General features: G+C 49.5%; 1 protein-coding gene across 2 annotated transcripts in view; it reads right to left on the bottom strand.

Annotated features, from left to right (window-relative positions):
* LOC149345947 (uncharacterized) overlaps window positions 1–19,112 on the bottom strand; it is a 44,357-nt gene that overhangs the window by 18,697 nt on the left and 6,548 nt on the right. The window contains exon 4 of one of the 2 annotated variants that reach the window (XM_089586284.1): window positions 15,220–18,909. The exons of the other annotated variant lie outside the window; for it this stretch is intronic. Coding sequence (XP_089442410.1) covers window positions 18,308–18,909 — 602 coding nt within the window. The 3' untranslated portion in view covers window positions 15,220–18,307. Of the gene's footprint in view, window positions 1–15,219; window positions 18,910–19,112 lie in introns of those variants that run through there. 2 annotated transcript variants of the gene reach the window in all.

The following is a 19,112-nucleotide window of genomic DNA, read 5'->3' on the forward strand; positions in this document are numbered from 1 at the left end:
AGTTGGGTTCAATTCATATCGAGCCTGGAATCAGTGTGTACTCATTGGTTGAATGAGAATAGCACAGCTACTCTGTTTTGTGGTGAAAATTTAAAACCATTCTCGACAGCTCAAAAAGATTCGTGTATTTGCCTTTCGCAGGCTGATATCCTTCATGCGATTGGTAGGTCATCCAAGTAGTTCAAGTACATGGCAGACTATTAAACACAGTGTTGTACTTAGAATACAGCCCTGTGGAACAGCATTCACAGATAGAATTAAACTTTTTGACAGTGTTGTACCAAACTGCTCTCAGTGGTGGGAGTGGCCAAGAGCCTTCTGGAGCAGGCTATTTAGCATGACCCATTATTAATCAAGGTGGTGTTACAAGCAGGGGCAACGCACGTGTGAAAATTTGATCTGGAGCAGCTTCCTTGTATTTTGTAGTAGGAGTTCTATAGTGAGATTGCCAAGCTTTGAAAAATGACAATGCGCTGCATAAAGATTCGAGTGGTGCAGGATTCTAGGCAGTCATTTTGGTCAGCTTTGCATACTTGAATGCACCCAAATTTAATCACGCAGCAATTTAAAATGACCAAAATTTTGTATTGCTGACATTACTGCAGAGTTTTCTGCTCAAAAGTGCAAAGAATGTTGAGAAACGCCCAAATCAGATGTCTTCTTTAACATCACCTCATCGCAGTTTCATGTTTGTTGCAGTCCAACACTGTGGCGACTCTATCGACGGAGCATTTGATCATGCATGTGCAGTCTTCGTCTAAAGGAGCATCACAATTTTTCTCCGCTGATGGGCTTGGTGTTGCCATGCGCTTCCTGCACGATTCACTCCTTCCTCTTCAAAGGTTTCCATTCCGACAAGAAACTTGGTTTGGACTTCCTCGGATCGTAACATATAATCCAAGCCCAAGTGGCGGACAGTGTCTGGCAACGACACAAGCTTGCGATCATATGTCCACAACGTGGTTATGGTATGCCAGTGGTTATGGTATGCCAACCCATGGAGAATGCCACTCCATTATAAGAAGTAGGTAAGTTCATTTACAACTTGTGTCTAGACAAACCAACTCTCAACTCTGAACTTTCATATTAAAATGGTCTACTTTACAAAAGAACCAGAGGTTCAGATGTCAACGGCACTGTTACAGCTAGCAAGTGTGAATGATGTCCATGTAATCAAGCTATAGACAGTTTACAGAGAGCAGTTTGCTCTGTCCACGACAGATGGCGCCACTTGGAGGTCTGCCACTTCTGGCCTTCGAAGTCGGCGTTAGCAGCATCGCCGCGCAGTGCGAAACGCTGTTGCACAGCTTGTGTACGAACATCAAGTGACTCTTAAACAACCCAGCTGTGATACGAATGTCACGCGTATTGTTGAATTTATTTAGCTGTGAATGAATTTAGCTGTTTGTTGAATTGATATCTAGATCTCATATCCCTGCGGTGTAGTGTCGGAAAAATAGACGCGCTTGTTACATAAACGAAACCGCGAAACAATTACCGTCGTTTTTGGAGAAGATGTCTTGCGAGTTCATGTTGCTTCCAAGCAGAACAGAACGTTAATGTGTTGTTCCACGAAAAAAAAATGAACATATCACAGACACCGCGCGCCAGTTTAATTCAACACCAGCAGTAGCTGCGGGAATGGCAGAACAAGCGTACATATGCCTGTAATCTTTCTCGTCTTCGAGGAACACTGATCCAATACATCGAATGATCGGTGCCTTTTCATACCTTTGCAATAAGTGCTTCCTTGGCGTCGGCACGGTGCTCACTAAATTGTCGTGCCTACTTAACGCTAGCACGGTGGAAGCGGCAACTGAGACACAAAGGAGGCGTTTCGACATGCAATTCTGTCGCCCAGTGCAAAGCTCTACAGAAGTGCGCTAATGCACGGGCCAGCGGTGAAATTTATCATTAAAGGACTTCGAATATTCCAGCTTATTTCGACTGCTTACATCTGCGGGTTCTGAACTCCGAGCAGTTTTCAGATTTACTTAGCAAGAGAGCACGGTCGAACGTCGCTGAGCTTCTGAAGGGGTCCTTGAAAAACATTCATACTTTTCCTTTGGAAGCCGGAATGCTAACGGAGGATAAAGTAAATATCTAGACAATCGGCCGACCATCACATGCACGCGGACGTTCGGCTGTAAGTCGCGTGCACAGTGCTGAGCAGCGAACGTTCTTGATAGCTGTGAACACATATTCCTCCATTTGGCAAAAATATCGAGCTCTAAGAAGCACGCTTGCAGGCATTGGCCCGCTTCTAATCGGCAGTTCGACAAAAGTTACGCGGCCCACAACTATTGTTACGTGGTGAATTGATTGAATAAATATGAACGCGCAGGTAGCTGACCGCGGTCTGTTGACACATTCGAGCCGATGCCGGCAGTCTGAAGGAGACGAGTAAATCGAAGTAAATCAGCTGGCTGAAGCAAACGTTTTCCAGCACCAACACGTTCTATGCGCACTCACAAGAAATTTTCGTGCCGTCCGGCAACTCGTTATCCACAGCAAGAGCCGGAGAAGCGTCTTGCAGCCGGGCACCAGCACGCCGGCAGCCGTCGAAACGAGAAGGCCCGAAGGCCAGCGATGGCGGAATGGTCATGTGACCAAATATGGCGGCGCCCATGCTCCCGCGCTGTAAAGCGTCTATATCAGCTGGAGCACGTCCGAAATCTATTTTGCAGTCTCGCACTAGCATTACAGGACATGTGACGGCACTGCACAAAAGCCTGGTAAATCTATCAGGACCTATATTTAGTACAATTTGACCCCGCCGCGGTGGCTGAGTGGTTACGGCGCTCGGCTGCTGACCCGAAAGACGCGGGTTCGATCCCGGCCGCGGCGGCTGAATTTCTTGAAGGCGAAATTCTAGAGGCCCGTGTGCTGTGCGATGTCAGTGCATGTTAAAGAACCCCAGGTGGTCGAAATTTCCGGAGCCCTCCACTACGGTGTCCCTCATAGCCTGAGTCGCTTTGGGACGTTAAACCCCAATAAACCAAACCAATTTGAGCCTCAAAAGCAATTTTTTCTTTACATGCGCACTCGCTGCGAAATGTGATTAGGTTGGATGCCGTCGGTCACCTTTCTAGTCACACATCGGGAGAAGGAACCACAGTCATTAAGAAGTACCAGCTCATCATCATCATTCCTCATTTATTATGCCCTTAAAGCCCCAGGTAGGACATTGCACATGGGAGGGGAGGGGGGAGGAGCACATAAAGTTAACACAAGATTAACACAATTAACAGAAGCCAAAACGGAAGTAGTACAAAATCAAAAGCACTAAAGCTGTGCCCATTCGGCGGTAGGCTCAACCTCTTCCCAACGGCCGCGGCTCTTGGTTGTAATAGTATTTGGCGCAGCCTTGATGAAATTTCATCAAGAAACCCGGCTGAACGTAGATATGCCGAGCAAAAGCAGCGGCCAGGCGACCGGTGAGTCATGTGCTTAGTCATGTGGTACAGCTGGCGAGGCGAGCGGTCGGCACGGCGAAGCAAGCAGCGCAGCTGTGGCGAGTCCCGTGGTATGACATCAGAGCCATGCTCCCGGCGAGCCCCCAGTTTAGAGGTCAAATCTCGGAATCATCAGATCTTCAGGTTTGTCACAGAAGAAGTGGAGCTTTCGCTCTAACACTCATTTGTAGCAGCACGTAGCAGGTTTAATGCAATGGCGCACATTGGTGCAAATGCAGTAGCATTTCCACCACTACGTACTTGCAATGTGCCACTCAATATAAAGTACTTCGTACAGTTGTGCAGTTTCTCACAAATACCTAGAGCAGCTAGGTCACGTGGGGTACCAACTCTCCAAATGGTTCCGTTCATTTTTCTAAGTGAAAAAAAAAACACTGCAAAACAGTGTTGTTTATGTATAAGTCCTTCCCATACTATGTGCTCAAGGAGGACGATGTGATCGATTGTTGCACATCTCTTCCTAAATCCATACTGCTACAAGTCTATAAGGTTGCGTGACTCAACAAATGTAAGCCTTTTATAATACTTTCGAATAGCTTCGCAAGACAACTTGTGACTGCAATTGTTTAACTAGAGCGGGATGACACTGTGTTTTCAGGGTTTAAAAGAGGGCAACTTTTTTTCATGCATCAGGCAATTTATGTTTCCCATATCTTATTGAAAAGCTTCAGAAACACCTGCAGAGAAGGTTGAGAAAGGTATACAAGCACGACATAGTGAATTTTGTCAGGACCGGGGGGCAGTTTTGTTTCCTACGGAATTCAATCAATTTCTTTTGAGGGTGAGAAGGCTATTATATGCCTTATTATTACTTTCTACAAAAGGCAGCTCTTGTTTTTCTGCACTGTTCATGTATTTCAAGACTGTATTTGCGCATAGCTTGAGGAGCTATAGTGTGCAAGAATGTTCACCTAATATGTTTGCTTGTTCTTAAAGCGTTGTTTAGGCACCAGGTGTTGACAGAATAGGGATAATTTAAGGTGTGTGGTCACCTTGGAATTTGCGATCTTCTTCCCATATTTTCTTAGATGTAAAAACTATTTAGTGATGATAAATATATTTTCTTCAGGAAGCCTTTTCTATGTTTCGGTGGACGTACTACAGTTTAGCCCTAGACCTTTAGAAGCTGGTGAGGATTTGATGTGTCGGGTACTTGCTAACAACACCCCATGCTTTTTTTCTATTTGGTCCTTTTTACACCTCTACATTCTTTTGCCCACCATACCACGTTTCCGCATAACAAATTGAAAACCTTGTCTAATTAGAGTTAAAGAAGGAAAAGTACCATGAAGACCACTAGATTGTCCTTGCATATGAGCAACCATTCACTCACTGGAAAGCAGAACTCCTCTTGCACAAAACCAGTAAGTTCAATTTTTTTAAAAAACCTGGCAACAAGAGCTACTTGTCCTGTTCCATGGAAACAATACAAAGCTGCCAGAGTTTATGCCACCTGTATTAACGCAATCGAGTTAATACAATAACGCAATGCGTTAACGCAATAGCGCAGTAAAGTTTCGCTCTTGCTTCCTTCTGATAGCAAAAAGCGAATAGGTTCTTTTCTCTTCTTTCTTCTGCACCAGGGGTGCCCCGTCGGAGACGGCTGGTTATTACTTGAAGGCTGAAGGTCTATAGGAGACGATACTTGCAAACAACAGAGAACTTGCAGGGGATATAACTTGAAGCTTTATATACAATAGTTTACATATATATACAAGTTGAGCAGTGAGCACAACAATAACATGGAACTGGCTAACATTTAGGGGAGGCCCCTACTCGGCATAGCCGAAGATGCGTTACATCTATCTCCGTAGCCCAGAACCTCTTTTCCGGGCTCCGGGACCCAGTTTTAAAGACACATGGGCCCGACCCACATTCATCAGCATCCAATCGTGTCAAACTCTTAACACGATTGGTTATTAGCCGTGTGGCCCGCCCTCCAACTTCCTTAAGACACATAACTCTCTCCCAAATGTACATACTGTAAAAAGGGCATCTTTTTCACTTAAAACATAGTACATTCCGAGAATTCACACAGATACGGATTGGCCGCCTGGGTTACGCGCCCCGCCCCCCACTTCCACCGTATTAAACAAACTCTCTCCCCTATGGAAAGAACAGCAAAATACTTACAAACCACATAGCAAAACACCCCCACTATATCAGACCAACTCTCTCCCCTAAGGAGGAAGAAGCAAAACACACAAAACAACATAGCAAGACACTCCCACGTCTGTCTCCCCAGTACCCGTGACCTTGACGCTTCCCGGCACTAGGGCAATTGTCGGCCCCAACCCAGCTGCGACTGTCGCAAACATCGCCAGGGAGCGCAGATCCACTTTCCGATAAGAGTCGGATCACAATGGACTGCCGAAGCCGCCAGTTGTCCTCCGGGGTCGGAGCGGCGACATCAGTCAAGCGGCCGCCACTGTCCCCAATTAAGCAGGTGGCAGTGCTCGTTTTGTGCGGCGGCGTCTTCTGCGCGCGGCCCGTTTCTTGAGTCCGCGTTGTCGTCGAGCCTTGGGGCTATCCCGGACGCCAGCCAGCTGCACCGCCGCCCACAGCTCCCATTCATCCGGACGCACCGGACCCCGCTTCGTTCGGCAGTGTTCTCTTCTAAAAAGAAAAGCGGTCGAACCTCCGAACGAAGCGTCCGAAACTTAATTGGGCCGCAAGTGGTATTTGTGGAGCCGCGGTGAGCTGTCGGCGTAAGATGAAACGGCGGCTTGACCTTTTTAAGCTCTTGGTTCTTTGTGCACTGGCACAAAGGCGAGGAACACGCGTCCTTCCCCAAAAGGGGACAATGGGAGGCTTGGGTGAGCCCGCTTTGCTGCTCTCCTCGCAGCCCCGCCGCCGGGGGCTCTCCGGGTTCTGCAGCGGCGACACCAAAGGCGACAGAAAGATGGGCGCTCCTAATGAGACCGCGCGCATCCCCATATCTCCCTGGGGCCCGCTCAACGACGAAGCCCTCTTCCTTAGCCGCAAAGAAAGGAGGGGGGAAGGGGGGAATAAACTCACATGGCGCATGCTAGCCCTCTACACGCCCCCCTCAAAATTCATCTAAGGGTTGCAGCACGCTTAGATGAATAAAAACAAACACAAAAAGAGGGCTAGTGGCTTACCTACAACGAACCCAAAAACGAAACTAAGCACGCACTTCAAAAGTAAAAACGTTTCATGCATGCTGTGGTCGTAGTACGGGTGTCCCGGTCCATTGGCTGTGCTTACAGTCAGTGCCACACACGTGCGTACGCGTTTCACACATTCACATACAGCGCCTTGACAGAAGTCCACGCTGTCGCGCCGCGACCAGTTACACCTGCATGCACAGCCCCGTCCTGCTCGCGAATGAGCACACATACACACAGACACTTGCAACTGAAGCACTCGTATGAGGACCGCAAGTGGCCGCGTGAGCCTCCTTGGTCGCACCGAGTGTCCCTGTGTGCACTCGAGCCGTGATGTGTTATCAACGAACACGGTTAACGGCTAACGGTCACTCAGCTCATGCGCCTGGTGCCGCCACGGGGCGAGAATTCAAAAGCTGCTGCCCTCCAGGATCGAAAACATCCTGGTCCGCGATGGGTCCGAATCCCCGCGCACGTGATGCCCCTGAGGGTACGCTTTCTCCGGCGTGCCAGTACAAACCGCGCGAAGCGTAAGGAGCATAGCCCCTGGTCGGCCTAGTAACCATACCACTGCGGCCGGTTTTGCTGCACTTGCTTTGGCGTACTGCCGCACGGAACGTATTGCTCCACGCGCCGACTTTCGGCATGAAAGCCACGCACCTGCCTCCTGGTACTATGCCTCGCTTGGAGCCATCTGCACCTTTAATGCACGGGCAAACCTTAAAATTGCCACTCCCTGATTGATCTGCTCCCGCCGGTTTCGTGGCCCCGTCTGAGGCGGCATGAGCTTCCTCGCAGTCACCTGACCCGAATTTGCCCTTCGGCCAGTCCCTACGCATCTCCCTGTCCTCACCTGACCTGATCAGACACCCATTGGGTGCGTTCGACAACTGCGCGGTACTTCCCCTGGTCTCATCTGGGGTAGAGCTGATCTGAGCGGATTCCTCGTCGGAGTGCGCGATCACTGCCTCTAATACCACGGCGCTCTGTTCCATCAGGGTGCTTCCTTCACTTGAAATTTCAGTTTCCCGATAAGCTGACTCCCTTCTTGCTTCTGCCTGGCCGTTTTCGTCTCGTTCTTTTGATATGTCGGAGGTCACAACCTCCGCCATCAAGCCTGCAACAATTTGACCGCTGTCTCGTTTGTTATCGGTCAATTTGGTCTCGCTTACCCCCAGATCATCAGAATTTGGCTCCTCCCCTTCGTTACGAGCCGCCCGCGGTGGCGGGAAATCTGTGATACCGTCGCGCCCCTCAGGAACCTCGTCCTCACTACCTGCGCTTTTTGCGGTCTTTTCGGAAAAAGAGGTGTTTCTGCCTACCTGCCGACTGCTTACAGCGTCCTGCCTGCTTCTTTCTTGGCCTGCACCGGGCAAGCATATCAATTTGCCCTCCAGCGCAGACGGCCTCACCTCTCGGGACTCGGAGCAGTTCTGTATGGCTAGTTGACTAGCTCTTCTAGACTCCCTGAGCTTAGCCACTTCGAGCCCTAGCTGCTCAAGCTTCGCTGTTACCACCTCCCAATCCTGAGGCAGCGCCTTTCCAGCATTTTGCTCTGCAATTTGCGCCTGCAGGTCCGCTAAGCGCGCCTTCCATAATTCCAATTGGTCCCTCACATTGAGTGTGGGTCGGCATAGATGGCCCTCCATACCGCTTCCGTACCCCTCGACTTTCCTAACGGCTCGAAACACACGAACAGGGACGCGAACAATACGACCAAGGAAACTCACAGTTTCGATGCGACGTTCCGCATGGCCGGCTCCTTGGGGTCGCGTCCACAGCCACTTTCCGCACGCTGCGATGAGCTGTCGCACGCCGCTTTACCGGTGCCCGTCGCCGTCACCTTGCTTTGAACCGCAGGTGATCGTCGAGTCTCCGCCTCGACGCGCTGCTTTCCTGACCGGAAGCCCTTACGCGCCGCTGGACGATCGCTGAGGTCCTTGCCGCTCACTTGCTCGCTCTTGCTCCTGAAGCTGTCCGCCGCGATCAGCTGCCACTTGCCGTCGGTGTCCTCGACTGTTGCCGCTCCACTGGAGACGATGGCAGTTGACTTCCGATGACGGGACCTGGCTTCCTCGACCGCTGCAGCTTCTCTCCGCCTGCACCTTGTCCTCCCGAACCGCCGATGTTCGACTTGTTGATGCCTGGACGTCTCCCCTTCTTTGCCTTCCCCGTTTCCTGTGCTTCCTTCTGATAGCAACAGGATCCTGTCGACTGCGCCAGTAAAGTTTCGCTCTTCGCTTCCTTCTGATAGCAAAAGCGAATAGGTTCTTTTTCTTTCTTCCTTTGCACCAGGGGTGCGCCGTCGGAGACGGCTGGTTATTACTTGAAGGCTGAAGGTCTATAGGAGACGATACTTGCAAACAACAGAGAACTTGCAGGGAATATAACTTGAAGCTTTATATACAATAGTTTACATATATATACAAGTTGAGCAGTGAGCACAACAATAACATGGAACTGGCTAACATTTAGGGGAGGCCCCTACTCGGCATAGCCGAAGATGCGTTACATCTATCTCCGTAGCCCAGAACCTCTTTTCCGGGCTCCGGGACCCAGTTTTAAAGACACATGGGCCCGACCCACATTCATCAGCATCCAATCGTGTCAAACTCTTAACACGATTGGTTATTAGCCGTGTGGCCCGCCCTCCAACTTCCTTAAGACACATAACTCTCTCCCAAATGTACATACTGTAAAAAGGGCATCTTTTTCACTTAAAACATAGTACATTCCGAGAATTCACACAGATACGGATTGGCCGCCTGGGTTACGCGCCCCGCCCCCCACTTCCACCGTATTAAACAAACTCTCTCCCCTATGGAAAGAACAGCAAAATACTTACAAACCACATAGCAAAACACCCCCACTATATCAGACCAACTCTCTCCCCTAAGGAGGAAGAAGCAAAACACACAAAACAACATAGCAAGACACTCCCACGTCTGTCTCCCCAGTACCCGTGACCTTGACGCTTCCCGACACTAGGGCAATTGTCGGCCCCAACCCAGCTGCGACTGTCGCAAACATCGCCAGGGAGCGCAGATCCACTTTCCGATAAGAGTCGGATCACAATGGACTGCCGAAGCCGCCAGTTGTCCTCCGGGGTCGGAGCGGCGACATCAGTCAAGCGGCCGCCACTGTCCCCAATTAAGCAGGTGGCAGTGCTCGTTTTGTGCGGCGGCGTCTTCTGCGCGCGGCCCGTTTCTTGAGTCCGCGTTGTCGTCGAGCCTTGGGGCTATCCCGGACGCCAGCCAGCTGCACCGCCGCCCACAGCTCCCATTCATCCGGACGCACCGGACCCCGCTTCGTTCGGCAGTGTTCTCTTCTAAAAAGAAAAGCGGTCGAACCTCCGAACGAAGCGTCCGAAACTTAATTGGGCCGCAAGTGGTATTTGTGGAGCCGCGGTGAGCTGTCGGCGTAAGATGAAACGGCGGCTTGACCTTTTTAAGCTCTTGGTTCTTTGTGCACTGGCACAAAGGCGAGGAACACGCGTCCTTCCCCAAAAGGGGACAATGGGAGGCTTGGGTGAGCCCGCTTTGCTGCTCTCCTCGCAGCCCCGCCGCCGGGGGCTCTCCGGGTTCTGCAGCGGCGACACCAAAGGCGACAGAAAGATGGGCGCTCCTAATGAGACCGCGCGCATCCCCATATCTCCCTGGGGCCCGCTCAACGACGAAGCCCTCTTCCTTAGCCGCGAAGAAAGGAGGGGGGAAGGGGGGAATAAACTCACATGGCGCATGCTAGCCCTCTACAAGCGCTAATAGTGTTGGCATTGTCAGTTTCAGCGTTGTGAGTGAAAAATCACGGGCATGGCTCTGGCAGCTGGCAGGTGGTCTTCAGGGAGCAACTAGGAGGCAGCTGAGCCACCTAGGTCACGTGACATTACAGCATCATCACAACTTGCTCACTGGACAGTGAGCAGACTGTGCACCGTGGAAGGTGGCAGTTAAATTAATGATCGGTGGCTCGGGAAGAGCAACCTGGGCCACCCAAGGCCCACCACTGGGAGCACCTGCCATCACAGGGCAGTAGCGCATCGCTTGACCACTGCACCAGGAGTGTGAAGATTCCCAAGGATCTATGAACGTAAAGTAGAGATTGAACTCCTGCATATATAAAAATTAAACTTTTATGCTTTCGCGTCATACCCTTAAAGGTGCACTGAAGAGAAATCTGAACTCGTCTTTTTGTACAACATGAACTCGATCCACACGTTCCTAGCATTCTTAGACACTTCTAATTATTGCCCTGTGTTGCCGATTTCCCTAATTAAATCAAATTAACGTCCAGCTGCCGCTTTTTTTTTTTTAATTCTCCCTGTACGGTGGGCGGAGTCGACCAATGCGTGGAGTGCCTTTTATTCAGTTCCGTGGAGGCTTTGCTTTCGCATTATTTTGTTTTTTAGGTTTCCATGAATAAATGAAATAGTTTCATTTGCAGATAATATAGCCGCAAAATAAGCCCGCAGAAATAAAAATACGGGCGGACTATTTGCTACTACGGACTACTGCGTATTACTCCGCCAATGGCAGAGCGGCAAGCCGCCACAGGACTGGGTGAAAGGCACTCCACACGTTGGTCGACTCCGCCCACCGTACAAGGAGAATTAAAAAAGAAAGGCGGGAGCCAGACGTTAATTCGATTTAATTAGGGAAATCGGCCACACAGGGCAATAAATCGAAGTTTCTAAGAATGCTGGGAACGTGCAGATGGAGTTCCCGGGGCAAAAAGACGAGTTCAGATTCCTCTTCAGTGCACCTTTGAGGTGGAGCCTAAGTGTCCCCTCCAATTTTTTTCGGACAGCAATCTCCTGAAATGTACCAAAAAAGAACACTACCTGGCAAGCCTTCAGGCAAAAACAATGTTTCCTTGTCTTGTGACTGCCACAAGCCTAATTATAGCACAGCGGCAGGGCGAATTACAGGTATGTTGACTATTCAGAAGCAGTGCAAGTGCCCAGCCAACATGCAAGGTTTCTTTACAGCTGTGGCACAATGTATCCTCCCCAGTTAGTTTTTATTGGCACATACTGTGACTGAAAGGTGCACTAAAGAGGAATCTGAACTCGTCTTTTTCCCGTGAGAACTTGATCCACACGTTCTGAGCATTCTTAGAAACTTGAAATTATTGTCCTGTGCAGCCGATTTCCATATTAAAGCGAATTAAACGACCCGGCTTCTGCATTTTTTTGAACTCACCACTGAACATAGGAAGAGTCAACTAATGCGAGGAGTGCCTTTCAAGCAGTCATGTGGCGGCTTCGCTTTCACTTTCATTGTGTTTTTTAGATTTCCGTGAATAAACAGATCCAGTCAGGTACAACATAGTTGCGAATAGGCCCACGGAAACAAAAAAACACGCGGACTCCTTGCTCTCACCGATAGCAACGTATCACTCCGCCGATGGCAGAGCGGCAAGCCAACAGGGGACTGGCTGAAAGACACTCCACGCACTGGTTGACTCCTCCTACCATCACCGGTGAGTTCAAAAAAGGACGGGAGCCAGGACGTTTAATCCGATTCCAATTAGGGAAATCAGCCACACAGAATAATAATTCAAAGTTTATAAGATGCTCGGAACGTGTAGATCGAGTTCCCACGGTAAAAAGAAGAGTTCAGATTCCTCTTTAGTGCACCTTTAAGGGGCTCTGAAACACCTTCTGAGGAGAGTACACAAACTCACTCAATCACTGCATTCTCTCGTCGCGAACATCTGAGCCAAATAATACACTTCTACGTGCAGCAGAGAACTCACAAATGCGTACGAAAGTTGGCCAGTCCTTTCCAGCGATTTTTTCAGGCTTGCGCCCTCCTGTCACACACACCTGCCATGGCCGTAACCAGACAGCACCATCGCTCCAGGGGAAGGTAGAAGAGGAAAGGCAGGGAGGTTAACCGGAAGAATAATCGGTGGGTCGAATAAAGCAAGACAAATCAGCCAACATCATACCATCCGACTGCACTTGCCAGTTGCGTTGGTAAAGTGATGTAGAGAACTGCAGATTTGGCTAGTTGTTGTAGATTCATAATGATGGTTCACCAGCGCAAACACACACAGACCACGAAAGAGACAAGACACACACACACCAGCGCTGGTGTGTGTATCCCGTCTCTTTCTTGGTGTGTGTGTTTGCGCTGGTGAACTCCCATTATGATGTGAGATTGTTGCCAGCATACATGGAATGGTACCTGAAGCAATGCCAAATATATCCAGATTTTTTGTCCAGGTTTCAACGCAGACGCTTCAGTATCGACAATGTGGATGACCTGGTAAAATCCATCAGTACCAAAAAATTTTTAAAACATTGATCGTGGCGTAGTTTTTGGACATCAGGAGTGCCTATAACAAAGTGAAATATCAGGCCATTTCGAACCCCTTGAAAGCTGCCAAGATCAGAGGTGATATATACAGAAGGATACGCGGCTATTTATTGCAGAGATTGCTCTTTGTCCAAATTGAGGACGGACCAACGTCTTTACATCAAAGTTCGCGCAGAGCCCCACAGGGTGGGGTGCTGAGCCCAACTCTCTTCAACCTTGCCGGTATTCTTGTTCAGCATGTGCTAGCAGGCTAAGATGTATGAAGTTTTTTCACAGATACACAGTTCTGAGCATATTTTGCTCACAGGCATAAACGAGAAAAGAACTGTATGCTTGCACCCATAGCTCTCAGCGAAAAGGCCTATTGCGCAGTTAGGTCAGCACACACGTTTTGGCCATCTAGGATGCTCAAAGCAGCTATTTTGACTAGAGTGACTGCTTTATAAAGCATTGGCTTTCTGCACTATTGGGCATGAATGAGTTTGCAAGGTGCATAATGTGCAGTAAGCTTCAATTGCATCTCTTGCTACGGATTAACAACTACTTTACGTTTCACTCAGCCATGTATATCGAAAATGCTTTCCATGGCAGTGGTCCATAGTAAACCGTAAAATAGACACAGCAGGAAAACATGAGCCATGACGAGTAGACCAAACTTTGACACGTGTCACAAGCTAAAGCATGCAGCATTTTATTTCGAAACAATTCTCAACAACCTTTTAACGCTGGCGCTAGCTCCCTAACCCGATCATTCAAGATTGGTGCCAGTTATAGTTTTCCTACCGCACAGCTTTAATTCGGGTGTCACACGGGCATATTTAACTTCACTTCAGTTTAGTTAGTTTATTCGGGTTTAACGTCCCACGGCGACTCAGGCTGTGAGAGACGCCGTAGTGAAGGGCTCCGGAAATTTCGACCACGTGTGCTGACATCGCACAGCACACGGGCCTCTAGAATTTTGTCTCCATTGAAATGGGACCACTGTGGCCGGGACCGAACCAGTGTCTTTCGGGTCAGCAGCCGAGCGTCATAACCACTGAGCCACCGCAGCAGGCATTTAACTTCACTACAGCTTAGCCCAATCTCAGACTGGTACTTGCACACTTGACACTGGTACACTTCACCTCACGATGTGTCACTACATGGGAAAGAAAAAGCTCCATTCAGAATGAAGTTTGAAGTTTTGTACCACACAGGCAGCTTGCTTCCTCGCGACTGCTTTCTCAAGACGGCGCCGCTACACCTGCCAGTTCACGACAGAAGTTTCCTTGCAACTGCTGGAACTACGAGCCATAGACTGTAAAAGACTTCATTTTCGCGAGGACCTAACTTTTGTGTTGTTTTTTTTTCAAATCAAAAAGACCCCTAAAAAAATTGTTCCCGCGAATAATTTGAGAAAAAGTACCTGTAAGGGACCTATCACCTGTGCTTCCTGCAATTTAGTAGTAACTGAGAAACAGCTTGCTAAATTCCAGGACAGCTTACAGGAAGGGTTTTTAGAAGAAAAAATCCTTGTTCACAGAATACATCTTCATTCCCTACTCCGCCTCCATAAGGGGTCAGCTCGAGGAAAGCTGCGTCCGTTGCCCTCAGTTTGCCCTCAAGGAGAGAGGGAAACGCCCCTTAATCTGCGTGAGCCTGAAGCCTCGATGGCTGCCACCAGCTTTCAAGATGGTGTGTAAAGGGCAGCTGTCAAAGGGGTAAAATGGTGCATTCCTCCGACAAATACCAGGCCCGATTCAGTTCCTGCATTCACATTGCAGCTCTGAACACAAAAGGGGAGATAGCTAGTCACTAAAGATCGCTGTGTTGCACTCTGAGAATTTTGATAAAGTCGAGTGTCCCTCACTGAAAGTGATGCTAAATTTTAGCACAAAAGCACTCATACCCACACCAACACCGACCAAGAATCTTCTGATCTTTGGACCTTGTGCCGTTGCCTAGCAACAGCAATGCCACGGTAGGCTAAAAAAGAAATCAAATCATATCCCCGACAGGGAGTTGAACCCGTGGCGCAAATAGATCAGCCTCGCAGGCCACAACGCAAGAGCACTAGGCTACCACTGCAGTTTTTTTTTTCTTTATTGCACGGAAATCAATCCCGCTGAGCTACCAAATTGTTTACGTACACATGTACTATTCCACGATGCAGACACACATTCTCATGTCTTCGTGCACTGCACCTGCACACACAAATTGCAGGAGACAGACATGCATCAAGAACCGGCAACCATTCAGGTGGCCGGTCCTGCGAAGCATGAACCCCCTGCACCAAGGCCCACTATTCACTGAAGAGAGACTCATGGTTTATGGGGTTTAACACCCCAAAGCGACTAAGGCTATGAGAGACGCCGTAGTGGAGGGCTCCGGAAATTTCGACCACCTGGGGTTCTTTAACGTGCACTGACATCGCACAGTACATGGGCCTCTGGAATTTCTCCTCCAAAGAAATTCAACCGCCGCGGCCGGGATCAAACCCGCGTCTTTCGGGTCGGCAGCCGAGCACCATAACCACTGAGCCACCGCGGCGGCAACTGAAGAGACTCAGAAGAACGAGGTGGTTCTGCTTGTCGATCCATCATGTGGCTCTTCCACAGGCTTGTTTAAAAAGTCCAATCAGGATTAACAGATCGCACAGAATCCCAAAGTCTTTCAGGGCAGGCATAGTGTAAGGTGAGATCTCAATGTCCGATCTCAATGTCCACTGCAGTATGTCCCAGAAAAACATTGCATTACGGCACCACACAAAGCAATGATCGATTGTCTGCACCAGTTCACCAACCATGGCGCAAAAGTCCCCTTGGCGCGAAGCCAGGCCTTGACGGGTAGAGTTGAAGTGTGTAGTTTTTAAAAAAATTGGCAGTGGCTTAGCTCAGCTGGGATATATGTAGCGAATGCAGTTTCATCTACTGACATTTCATTAGCGACACGCTGTCGTTGCCATTCAGCAGCTTGGCGGCGTCTTTTCGCGAGACGTTCCTCTCGTTCTTCGGACATCTCGGCCGCCTGCTTAGCCTTTCTCTCCTCATTTTAACGCTGCCGGCTGGCCTTGTACCATGCGACGACTTACGGATCGGAAGACTCAGTTTCACGCAGCCTGTGCTGCTGCCGTGAAAAGCACGGCCGCTCTCCTTTTTCCTTAGTGCATGTCTGAGGAGCGAGCCCATCATTTCCGGCTTATAATCCAGCTGCACGGCTCGACTGCGCAGTGCAGCGGCTGTGGCGCCATGGTACTGGTTGCCATGGTAACGGTGCATGCGCAGTACTGGCCTTTTACAGGCACCACAAAATGCACTTCTGCTAGCCTAGTGTAACTTTCGCTACAAAACTTTTGCACCAGTATTTTAGCCCGTACAAGGTTCTTCGTCAGCTAGGTGAACTCATCCGTCACGAAATGACTGCATCCCAGCGAAATTGTTCGAATTATTAAACAATTTCAAATCAATCCAGTTAGAATTAGAGACTTTACCGTATATTTTTGCCATTTCATTCGCCCTCTCCCCAAACAGCACTTTCAGGTGCTTTAGAATAAATTGGCTGACTTGATGGTGACAAATTTTGACGGCACAAGGGCCTCCGTGACCACAGAGAACCATGGCACAAGGTTGTTTTTCTTCTACTCAAGGTGGGGTCAAAGACCCATTTCCCAAGCAATTCACCCCAAAAGATCCAAGCATCAGGCCAGGGAAAAGCTTGTACCCACTGTATCATCAGTGGCACCCGGGGGCACCAAGGACCAAACCCCACATGTCCCACATGCGAGTAACCGCCACTGTGGCTCAGTGGTGCTCGGCTGCTAGCCCAAAAGACACAGGTTCGATCCCATCCACGATGGTCACATTTCGATGGAGACGAAACGCTAGAGGCCCGTTTACTGTGCACTGTCAATGCATGTTAAAGAACCCAAGGTGGTCAAAATTTCCGGAGTCCTTTACTACGCCGTCCCTCACAGCCCAGGTCGTCTTGGGACATTAAAAAACCCTGAAACCTTATCTTAACCAAATCGCATGTGAGGTGAATGCTAAACCACTGGGCCGCCACTGCAGTCTAGATCAGCTGGCTTAATGGGACACTGAGGATGACCTCACCCAACATTTGTTTTTAGTAAAAACCAGTTCTATAGCTGTTCAGCAGCAAAAGGTGCATTTGTTGCCTTAGTTGTACACACGCTCAACACCAGAGGGAGGGGGGGGCCCAAAGTTCATGGTAAAGCATGTTCGAGAATTCTGCACAGCAAGAAACAATGTGGTACAAATTATGCGCTCCCATTTCCAATGTTTATTAAGGAGGCTACCCCCGCCCCAGTCCCCCCCTCTGACATGCAACTTTTTAAAAACAGAGCGTTCTCCTTCTTGCCACAGGATCCAAGCTCCTGACACCAAGACCGAAAGGGACTCCATGATCGCCACTCAGGAGTGGATGGCTGTGTAGCCTGACCTCAGAGATACGCGCTCAAGAAACTGTCTCGGTCTCACCATAGATTGCTTGCAAAAACAGCCGGTGGTGGTAACACCTGCATTTAGTTTTTAGACCTTAAGAAAGCTCCGTTCTCAGTGAAAGCACAGCCTCTTTGTCACTAGAATGTGCTGACTTACCAGCACAGGCCAACCCCTGTCTACCTTCAAAACATGTAAAGGCCATCTTCTGGAATACCCTGGTAAGATGCATGCCTTCTGGCTTACTCAACTGACCTAGATCAGGTGGAAACTCCCATTAGACGCTGGTCTCAAGTGTGAAATGTTTCTGCTCTGAAGCTTATGCAGAAGTGCCGCTTAGTACGCTCAACCAGTACCCTTGCCACAATGGCACCCTCAACTAAAAGCAGCATCCTGCTTTTATGTGTTTCTGAATCAAGGTCAGGTGTCATCCATGGTGCCAAGTAATTGTACAAAAGACCTTCAGAACTGATGGTGCAGCAACAAGCATTCGCTAGTTGCACCAACCATCTACTTTGTACATTTCTAAAGCTTTCCCGCCTCTTCGGTACTAAACGGTTTATGGGGGTTTAACATCCCAACGCAACTCAGGCTATGAGGGACGCCGTAGTGGAGGGCTCCAGAAATTTCTGACCTCCTGGTGCTCGTTAACGTGCACTGACATCGCACAGTACACGGGCCTCTAGAACTTCGCCTCCATCAAAATTCGACCGCCGTGGCCGGGATCAAACCCACGTCTTTCAGGCTAGCAGCCAAGTGCCACAACCACTGAGCCACCATGGTAGCTGTCTCTATGGTACCAAATCAGCAGTGATTTGTTTACTATAGCATGTACGCTTGTGTGATTTTATTTCACACCAGAATTTCATGTGATATGCTCTTTCAGTGACTTCTTGATATGTTTCTGTGTTAAAGATGGGCAATCGCCATGGAACCCCACCGTGCCCTCATGAATTGCAACTTGTCTGCTTATCACCGGACCTCCCAGATTTTGCAACCCGGCATTTTCTTTTTTCAGAAATATTGACAGATGAGAGCGTATTCCTGGAACTCTGGTAACTGGCTTTTCGCAGAAGTGCTTCCTCTGCGCGGCGTTGTCTCTTCTTTTCCGCCTCGGCTTGCCGGTATTCCGCACTCTTGTCACGTCTCCGCTTCATTGCTGCTTTGTTTGCTTCCCGCCTGCGCTGCTTGTCCTCTTCGCTTTCGATCTGACGGCTAAGCCTTTTTGCTGCAGCATCCGCTTCAAGTCTGCGTTGCCTGTCTTCCTCCTTTGCTCTCTGGTAGCGAAGCCTTTCCGCTGCCGCATGTGCTTCCCGTCTTTGCTGCTCCGCGGAGCCTCCCGCTTCTCGCTGCCGTTGACGGCGAAGTCTAGCTTGTTGCGCTCGCCGAGCTCGTCTGTCGGCACCGGTTGCTGGCGATGGCCCAACGATCTGTTCACCTCGTCCTTCACGCTGCCTTTGCCTGCGAAGCCGCTGCTGCTTGGCACGCCGTGCACGGCGAGCGGCTTCTGGGTCCACACTGGCATCCGCCATATTCCCTCGCTGCAGTTCTGGGGAAAGAGGGTATGAAGCGGGCGCTGTGGTCGCTGCAGTCATGCCTAGGTGGCATGATCTAGAGCACCAATGCTAGTATGCTGCAATGGATGAGCTGATGGGGGCGAGAACTGCCGTGAGGTGGTCCTTGTACATGGCTTGAGATTCATGCAGAGTGATGTAAGGCTTCATTCAGCGGCTACTCAGAGACACACGCCAG

This window comes from Amblyomma mixtum, chromosome 4 (genome assembly GCF_055824585.1).
Source record: "Amblyomma mixtum isolate Tamu chromosome 4, ASM5582458v1, whole genome shotgun sequence".
Classification (NCBI taxonomy): Eukaryota; Metazoa; Arthropoda; class Arachnida; order Ixodida; family Ixodidae; genus Amblyomma; species Amblyomma mixtum.